At 47.3% G+C, this 9,935-nt stretch overlaps 2 protein-coding genes across 3 annotated transcripts in view; both read right to left on the reverse strand.

The window, feature by feature from the left end:
• The window catches only part of LOC311358662 (dedicator of cytokinesis protein 9-like), a 96,134-nt gene extending 94,683 nt beyond the window's left edge, over positions 1-1,451 (reverse strand). For both annotated transcript variants that reach the window (XM_084478762.1, XM_084478760.1), the window contains exon 1: positions 1,050-1,451. In XM_084478762.1, coding sequence (XP_084334888.1) covers positions 1,050-1,187 — 138 coding nt within the window. In that variant the 5' untranslated portion in view covers positions 1,188-1,451. The remainder of the gene's footprint in view (positions 1-1,049) is intronic.
• A 1,920-nt stretch (positions 1,452-3,371) lies between these two features.
• LOC311358810 (FERM, ARHGEF and pleckstrin domain-containing protein 1-like) overlaps positions 3,372-9,935 on the reverse strand; it is a gene marked incomplete at its 5' end in the record, with an annotated part of 29,932 nt that continues 23,368 nt past the window's right edge. The window contains 9 exons of the mRNA XM_084478922.1: positions 3,372-3,946; positions 4,236-4,387; positions 4,798-4,905; positions 6,524-6,687; positions 7,880-7,986; positions 8,226-8,308; positions 8,579-8,668; positions 9,403-9,471; positions 9,883-9,935. The exon at positions 9,883-9,935 is cut by the window's right edge and continues 78 nt beyond it. Of these exons, the coding sequence (XP_084335048.1) occupies positions 3,862-3,946; positions 4,236-4,387; positions 4,798-4,905; positions 6,524-6,687; positions 7,880-7,986; positions 8,226-8,308; positions 8,579-8,668; positions 9,403-9,471; positions 9,883-9,935 (911 nt within the window). The 3' untranslated portion in view covers positions 3,372-3,861. The remainder of the gene's footprint in view (positions 3,947-4,235; positions 4,388-4,797; positions 4,906-6,523; positions 6,688-7,879; positions 7,987-8,225; positions 8,309-8,578; positions 8,669-9,402; positions 9,472-9,882) is intronic.

Genomic DNA, 9,935 nt, shown 5'->3' on the forward strand with positions numbered 1-9,935 from the left:
GTCCTGCTGAGGAGTTTCTCTAAACTGCTGTCCTGCTGGCCCATATGACTTAGGCAACTTAGCAAATAGGCAGTATGCTGTTTCCAGGAAGGCGATCCATATGTATAAAATATACATCCACACACACACAGGCCATACAATGCAGTGTGTGGATACATTACAGTTTGGTTCCTTTCACTTATAAACAAGTCCAAGCACTCTCAAGCAAACATTTCTGGATCAGTTTTCTTTTCTCTCTCTCCCCTGCTGCCTGCCCTGTGGCTCCGTTGCTGGGACCCAACAAGAAAGAGAATGAATAAATAATCTGAAGGTGTGGTCCTGAGTCTGCGATCCTAACACGGGATTCCATTTCTCTGACAGAGAGCCTGGATGGTGTCCGGTTCCGTTACCTAGCAACCCCAGGGAAGTTGTACACCAAGCAGACCCAACATCCCACCAAGCACCAATCACAATATGGCCACAGACGAGCTCATACTCTCCTTCAGAGCTTTTGCAGGATGGACACGTGTAGGCATTGCGTTGTCTGTGTCCTGGACGCAAAACATATACAGTGAAGGGAACTTCATGGCGACTTCTTCAATGCTTAGTGCCTGGAGACTTGCTCCACTATGGCAATGGGTGCGGTGCATTAAAGCGCACGACTGTGAGAATGCCTTTTTTGTTTCTAGTTAGTAATGTTGATAAGAACAGGCTCCACCTCATGATGTAAATAAATAAATAAAATAAAAACACATGCAACAATTTTTCATACAACATAAACAGCTGTTGTGAATTGACACACAGTTGCATGTGCAATAAACAGGCTACTCGGAGGTGCACGTTCTAACAACGTTGACGGTGGGTAAATGTGGCCCACGTGTTTTTTATTCATACAAAACACACATACACGGTGTAATCCTGCGGGGGTGAGGGGGGGCGCGCTCAACTTCAGGAGAGGAAGTTCGTGTTAGGTTACTTTCTGGGGAGGAGCGGCGTGCTGCACCTTCCTGCGCCGTGGAATAGCATACATACGAAAGACAAGGAGAGGATCGGGGTTCCTGTGTACTTACCACCAACACGGAGGTCCTCACCACCTCCGAGACGCTCTGCCTCAGCTCAGCGGCCGTGCCAGGCTTGCCAAGCCCCCGCGTAAACTTCCTCGTCTCGGGCTGAGTTGGGGTGGCCATCGTTGCGCATCCAGCTCTCATCAATGAGGGCAGAACTGACAATGTTTACCGGAGTTCGCTCAAAAAAGTGAATTAATCAACCGGTTTATCCGCTTCTCTGATCCCGCTACAGCGCACCACGAGTCTGGAGCCGGAGCATGTTGTAATTCAGCAGTAGGCCTACCTCCCGAGCTCATGCTGTGACTTTGGGTTGGTTTACATCCGTTCCAGGGTACTTCTCCACCTAGGTTTTGTTGACATGGTAATCCCCATACTTTCTGTGTGTACTTCGCCGCTCTGTGAACGCGGTCGGTTTATTCCCAGCCCTGCGCCACACAGGAGGCGTAATCCTGTGTCGGCTACACGTGGCCCCGCCCCTTGCCGGTCGAACCCCGCCCACCGCGGTTGATCGCTCACCTCGTTCGGACTTTGCGCCGCTTTGATCCTGCGCGCTTCAGACAGGACGTGTATTTTGGTTTGGTTTACTAATAGGCCTACTGTAGGAGGAGGAATATTTATTTAATCTAACGAGGCTTGTGGGAAGGCTGTGCAGACTAATGGGCATGTGTCTCCAAATGATGCAATCTTTAGGACAATGTAACTATGAAACATCATGATTATATGATATGGATATTGTATCAACGTTGTTATTGTGCTGTAATTGTATAATTTAGGTGATTATCAAGCCAAAGTTTATGTTCACACTCGATCATGTGGCCCTTGTCTTCGGATTCTTGGCAGAATTGTGTGTTTGATTTCGTCTCAGATGACTGGTTCAGAGGAACAGCCCGGGGTCATGACCGTGAGGCCCTGCGTTCACACGCACAGGCCCGGGCTGGAGAACATCAGGGCCGGGTCGCTCTCACACCTGGAGCGGTGACGCCCCCTATAGGAATGCGCCGAAATTCTACATTAATCCCCCAAACATTGGTTGGAAGAAAATCCTTAGTAATTGCTATAAATATTTGGATTAATGCAGAAAAACACCATAAGGCAGATGAAGAGAAATGTGTCGTTGAACAGTGGCTGCCAAGCTGCAATGAAATAAAGCAGCACACATTAGACATGATGAGTGACATGATGATGACATGATGATGACATCAGATGAATGGATGAAGTTAGTGAAATAGAGACAATTTCACTGTGAGCGATCACAAGCAGGAGAATAAACAACAATAATTGTCATATACTGCAGTTATTCAATTTTTTTGTTGTTTATTGATGAACGGTTGTTTATCATTTAGATTTAATTGAATAAATTATGTCAAGTTATCTTAAAATGGCATGGATGCCTTGTATTTTGGTCCGGGCCTGAGGCTGTGTTTTGGAACCTTCTATGTTAGTGGACTACACACTAAATTGGATTCAATTTGTTTAGTGAAAACAGTTTGAATAATGTAACATGTTGTGCACATGTTTGTTGACCACAAACAGTCGACAGAAAACTGAGTTCAAGTGAGGTGTTTATTGCTTTCATTTCCAAAGAGCTCTCTGTTGTATGAAAAACATTTCCAAAGAACTGACGTTTCCCATCTAAAATGCTTCACCGCAATAACCCCGTTTTATGCATATTTCTGTCGAGTTCAGATCCATAAAACGATCTCTTCACACCAGCCAGGCTATTCAACAAGACGGTGTTTGGAACTGAAAGTTGAAACCTTTTCTTTTTATTTTACACCATCATTAAAAGCTTTCCATTAAATTTTTTCCTTCATACACAAATAATCAGTATCTCATATTCCCACCATACGACAACGTTAGATTTCCTTTCAAGACTTCATTAAAAAAAAATCCATAGAATAAAAAGTATGTATACAACAAAGATCAGGAAATATGGTAAAAAATGATTTACTTGAAATGGAATAAGTGTAGATGTTAGCTACCCTGACTGCATTGCTACGCATCGTAGATTTAAAAAATACATCTAAATAGTTTTCAATTTTGTGATGTGTTCGCGATTTACGTCATCATTTTGTATTTTCACAAGGACACAATGCATCGTGGACCACTGAAACGAGGGCTCACGTCTGACATGAACTCACACAAGATGCACCTTTTCGTAGCAAAATAGAATTTGAAAGTGTTTGGCACTGGAGCTCCTAGGGTTCACCAAAGCAGCCGTTTTCCAGAGATGAAAAAAGTACACAAAATCCTGATGACAGTGTCGTGATCGTAGTACCATTTTGGACCTATATATATATATATATATATATAGTTATTTTTTTTAGGAAATATCTGTATCCACATTTACGTCTTGTCAAAACAACTCGATGAAAAGAAAAGAAATAAAGTAAAAACCAGAAAGATTGGTAGTGGTTCGAATCATTTAGAAAAACGGTATAAAATGACGTCCTAAAAAAGAGGTTTCAGAGTTGAGTAAAAACGGCAAAGAAACGCAGCCTCTGATGCCGTCTAAACCAGCGGACGTGTCACCATTAAAGCATCAAAAAGCACCACGTATGTCCCCGGACACTGGCAGCTGTACAAAGGTCCCGGTACGAGGAGGAACTCAAACCCGGGCGGGGGACACTGAGGGAATGTCTGGGGAGAAAAAAAACCTCTGAACTCAGATGTAGAATTTCAACCACCAGATAAAAATTCTGGCTTTGAGGAGTGGTTTGAGTGAGAGAGTGAGAGTGAGAATGAGACAGAGAGATGAGAGTCAGAGAGAGAGACAGAGAGAGAAATAGACGTGGTTGGGGGGTAGTGGTTTGGTTCAGTGAGGAATGGTCTCGTTCTTCCTGTTCTGGATCCGGGTTCTGCTGGAAGGAATGGTGGCGCTGCGGATCACCTCCATCCACCTGCGAACGACAGTCGGGGCGTTAGTCTGTGTGTCTGTCCACCAGAACCCAAGGGGTCGCCACAGAATCTGACAGAACCCAAGAGAAGCCAATGGAACCCAACAGAGCCCAAAATAACATCATAGAACCCTATGGAACGCAATTGAACCCAACAGAACCCCAAATAACTGAACAGAACCCAACAGAACCAAAAAGAACTGAACAGAACCCAACGGAATTGGTACCCAATTGAACACAGCAGAATCCCCAACCCTAACAGCAGGCCTGTGATGGGGGGGAGCGGCGGCACCTTTCAAAGGTGTACTCGCTCTCGGAGCGGAAGTAGTACACGTGGGACTTGAAGTGCAGCTTGAAGACGTAGTCCTTGTGGATGTTCTCCGCCTCACTGGGCACCGTGACGGAGTAGCCCAGCAGGGGAAGGCTGGCCAGGGGGTAGTCGTCCTGCGGAGAGGAGGAAGAGTTCCACCGTCAGTAATGCCCTGGAATCACACCGGTCTCAGACAGAGAAGAGCTCAACGTTTGCAGACCAGCTGCATGGCTGCTGGTCTGCAAATTAATATTGAGTGTATTGAAGGATTGCCCCTTGGGATGGACAGTATGGTTTTAAAGAGGGCAAATGCTGTGTGTCTGAACCAAGGCTGAGTCATCCATTCTGATCTGATCCTCGAGTGCATCGAGGTCAGAGAGTGCTCTGCGTAAACACTTCCATCTGGACCGGCTCCAAGGCGGGACATCTCGCACGGGCCGGGGGGGGATGTCTGGTGAACTGGAAGTCCACAGCGGGGATGGGGGAGAAGGGTGGACGAGGGTCCTGACAGAGAGAGGGGGTCCAGAGTCAAGGAGATCCTCACCTGGTGGGTCTTGTAGAAGAAGAGGCTGAAGTTGGTGAAGACCACCCACAGCTTCTGCCAACCGTTGCTGTTCTTGAACTTCCTCAGGAGGTTCCCTGACAGCTGGTTCTGCAGAAGACACCAGGGCATGTCAGATTATACAATCTATGTTTGAAAAAGCATTAATCCTAACTAACTAACCCCTACATTGTAATGTTTGAGGCTCTATGCTAAGTCTGATACATATGTTAAATGTCATGTTTACAAAATGGTGAGCTGTTTACAGCTACAGAAACCCACTGGTAGAGATGTATAGATATAGATAGATCTATAGATATTGGGCTATAACCTCAATAAAAAGTAAATACCTACAGTATCATCATTGCTTTTACTGAAAACAACCCATTTATAATTAATTTGAACTGTTTTGCAGCACAGGAGCCAATCAAATGCCGTCTTCTACACAGTGGACCAATGCCTGCAGAGTTCTTATCTATAGGTAGAGAGTGGGCGGGCCCTGCGTGCTGCCGCTTTACCTCCAGGCTCCGGCAGGATTCACTAAAGGAGAGGCTCTGAACGCGGTACCAGCAGATCAGAGACACGGGCACGGGGCCCGACCCGCTGGCGGGCCCCACCGGGGGGACCCCACCCTCACTGTGTGGACTAGGGTCCCCTACCACGAGGAGGGAGGGCGGGTGAGGGGGACACACACACACACACACAGGGGAACACACACACACATATATATACACAGACAAACACAAACAGGGAAACACACACACATATATATATATATATACATACACAGACAAACACATACAGGGAAACAGACACACACACACACACACACACACACACACACACACAGTGAAAAAGACACACAGACAGATGCACAGGGAGAGGGGCAGAGCGACAGAAGAAGAGAAGGAGGAAGGGAGGAGAGAGAAGAACACAGAGACTGAGTAGGTTCAACACGAGCATGCGGGCACCCTAGGGTGCTAACACACACGCCGCCGCGGCCTGGGCTCCGGGCTGTGGACCATAAGGCGGAGGTTAGGACCCCAGAGGGCGGGGTCTAAACGGGGTACAGTTCCCTGGTGGTACGGTTCTCCATCAAGACCAGAGAGTGAGAACATCTGTTAGTGGTGAGATGATCTCTGGTGCATCGTCCATAATGGTCTCTTATCGACTCAGATAGATGGAGGCTGACCAGCCGAGGGCAGATACTGGTCACTGGTCTGTGCTGGTAACTGGTCACGCACTGGCTACTGGGAGCCACTGGGGGGGAACAATGGGAACAGCACCCGCACGGGTATCATGATGTCATCTCAGACCTAATCATTTATCGAGTCATATTTATAAGTTGATTATGGAAGCAGATTTAAATGCAAACATATACAAAATTCTGGATATATATTTTCTTGAATAATATATTTTTTTAGCAAATTGACCTGCCCCAAAATTTTTTTGTAAGATACATTTATTAAGACCATAATCAGATCTGACTATCGTGCTCATGACGTTAAGATTAGACAATGACAACCTTCACCACTAGAGGACACTGTTCCCACCGACAAGATCACCACCGTGGATTATAAACCAGGACATACAACACACAGATCAGAGACAGACACTCAGATACGGACGAGAGAGGAGGCAGGAGGCGGCAGCGAGGGAGGCAGGAAGGAAAGAAGGAAGGAAGAAAGGAGAAAAGGAGGCGGGTAGTTAGGTGGTTCTGTGGTGGTACCTCCACAGCTATGCTAAAGTCCAGCATGGACACGCTGGTGTTGCGGTGCCAGCACACGTGCACCGTGGTGTTAGCACGGTGGGGGGCCGGCTTCTCCGGGGGGCCGCGCGGGGCCGCCGAGTCGTCCTCAGACTCCGCCTCCGCCGAGGAGTCCTCTGGGAATTCTGGGAAAGCCAGGTAAGGTCGAGCCATTAATACCATGGGAAGAGCTGACCTTTGACCCCAGACGACTGGGTGCTAAGAGACTTGGGTGCTAAGTGACATGGGCGCTAAGTGACTTGGACGCTAAGTGACATGGGCGCTAAGTGACTTGTGTGTCAAAAGACATGGGTGCTAAGAGACTTGGGTGCCATGTGACTTGGGTGTTAACAGAAATGGGTGCCGAGGACAGAGACACGAGAAGGCAACATTTTAACGTTTATCGTTTACTGTTTAGTTTCCGATCGAGTCGTGGATATCACCATTCTCATAAGGGTTTAGATTAATAATCAAAATAATTAGCCTAATCAGACTAGCTTCAATCTGGGGGAAACAGGGCATTCCACTTTCTATCGCCTCATATTTCTTTCAACCAATCAAGCCGCTGGAATCGGGGAGATGGGGGTGGGGGTGTATAATTAGGTAACAGCGAACACAAACTCGGCCAGCGCTAGTCAACGTTCACCAAGCGATCACATTGTGTCTGGACACAGACGCTCTTAGAGAAGGTGTCTGGAAAGGTTTCCGATCCACACAGTGCGGACGGCTGCTGTAGAAACACTACAGGCTGACCGACAGTCAGCTCAGGATGTGTTGGAAAGAGCAGAGACCGCACGCTGTACAACGCTCCCGAGCAGTTTGTTCTCACCAAGAACAACAACGTCAACGCTGCGATTACTCCGGACAAAGATCACAACGCGATGGAAATGTTGACGTCGTTCTTTATTGATGGAAATAAACACAGTGAGAGCAATACATAGCGAGCAGACTCTTCAAAAGTCGTTCTGGTTTTACTCAGTGGGATTGACCAACCAATATAAAAGTAGTAAAATATGTATGTATGTATGTATGTATGTATGTATGTATGTATGTATGTATGTATGTATGTATGTATGTATGTATGTATGTATGTATGTATGCATGTATGCATGTATATATTTTACTACATTTATATTGGTCGGTCAAGCCCACAGACTGTGAGTAAAACCAGAACGACTTTTCGAAGAGTCTGCTCGCTATGTATTGCTCTCACTGTGTTTATTTTCCAAGATAAAATCTTTACGTATACAATCATAAATGTCATACGAATCACATACTATTCTTCTCATGTTTCTGGACATCGCCTCTAGTGTCACTTTGACGTATTGAAAGTCTTACTGTTGTCGATGCTGAGGATGTCTGAGGTGGGGCCGTTGCTGGACTCTGCGGCCATGTCTATCGCCATCTTAATGTCCTCCATCCACTTCTCCATCTCTGACAGGGAGCTGGGGGGACAGAGGAGACATTAGGACACACACACACACACACACACACACACTTGTGGGAAAGCATCAGTATGCAACACAGCACCCAGTGGTGACCTCGTCGTTTAGAGGGTGTGTCCTTGGCTCGGAGCTGAAAATGTGAGTGAACGTTAACTTAATAAAAAAATCACGAGACTGGTTGCTCTGCTGCCCAGGTGGATGACCTCATCATGAACAGAACGATGATGTCATGCTCCTACCTGGCTGCCACTACCACCGACTGCTGTTGACCAATTAGAGTGAAGGCGTTGGGCACGCCCCACTCATCCTCGCTCTCTCTGATCTGGGGGAACACACAAGAGGTTTGCACATGTCAGAATGCGGCGCACTTATAGTGTAACGCTTAACGCTGCTGTAAGTACGATGAAGGTGGACAATAGAGCAGAAAAGAAGAGGGCAAGATTTTTTAAACTACACACAAAAATTGTTCCGCCCCCCACAGAAGGTTTGCAATAACACACTTGACATGATTAGGCAGGATTCCACCAGCCAATCAGGGAAGCGATGCCCTGATTGGTCAACCCCAACCGTGTGCGTGAGATGGGGGGCTCACCGTCATGCCGTGGAGCGGCAGCTGGCCGTGAACTTTGAACTGGTTGGTGGCCGTCATCCCACGACTCGTGTACAAAATGACATCATTGAACTGAGAGAGAGAAAGAGAAAGCGAGAGAGAGAGAGAGAGAGAGAGAGAGAGAGAGAGAGAGAGAGAGAGAGAGAGAGAGAGAGAGAGAGAGAGAGAGAGAGAGAGAGAGAGAGAGAGAGAGAGAGAGAGAGAGAGAGAGAGAGAGAGGCACAAGAGGGGAAGTGAATAAATGGGGTAATTCAAGTTGAGTGTCCTTAAAAAAAACCTGAAAAAATCACTGCTGTTCATGAGTAATTTGACCCCGTGGAGGGACCAGCGAGCCAGAGAGACACTCCACCGCCTCTCAGAGGAGCCAGAGCTGGGCCCCTGCCAGCCTTAATGAACCAGGATCAAGTGGAGCATTAACAGGAGGGGACAGAGCGCTGAGAGACCCCATCACTCGTCACGTACATCACCCCCTCCCCCGCCTCCGGCCAGGGTAACATCGGTCATAAGTCATGTCTGGACAACGCTGGGGATGTCCCCACTTTAATAACTCAATGATATTAATTAAGATCAAACCAGGCATTCCCCACAATATTCAGTGTTTGATGCCTTCATGTTTACAGCCCAAAGGTTTTAAATCAAGCAGACCGTCAGACCGCTGTCAAAGATCACACTCTGAAGAGGGACGGTGTTACCCCACAACTCTGGGGACTGGTGGAGATGGATATTTCACAAGTCACAACACTTCATGAAAATACCAACCTATCATCTACTTTATACCAACAAACACACCATAGTGAGGAGCTTACCAGGAAAAACATGCGTTGCTGGAGGCCTTTTCCCGACAGCTTGCTGAGGCAACCTAACCGAATGAACTCCTGGGGAAACACACAACAACACACAACACATGTCACATGACGAGGGCCTTGAGGCAGAGACAGAGAGAGAGGCACAGAGAGGCACAGACTGACAGACCTGTGATTGACAGACAAGATGGGTTCCCCGGACCAATCAGATCAGGGACAGATCAGGAGGAGATGCTCTTAATGGACAGAAGTGAGCCAGCGGCAGAACAAATTGAAGCAGTCTCACACAGAGTCAGCTGTAACAGCTATTCTGACAGAGCGTTTCAATCAGTTGGAGGGCTACAGCCTGGCAGATGACCCTGAGATTATTACTCTGCTCTCTCTCTCTGTGAGTGTGACGGTGCTCTCTGAGCACGTGGATAGGGCCTAATAAGGGCGTAAGATGGAGCAAATAGTCCGAGGCCACGCCTCTCCTCCACCAACCCGTCCAGGGATGACCAGGTTGTCGATGCCGATCAGGTCCTTCTTGAGCTCCA

Source organism: Micromesistius poutassou (genome assembly GCF_964030765.1).
Source record: "Micromesistius poutassou genome assembly, chromosome: 14".
NCBI classification, from domain to species: domain Eukaryota; kingdom Metazoa; phylum Chordata; class Actinopteri; order Gadiformes; family Gadidae; genus Micromesistius; species Micromesistius poutassou.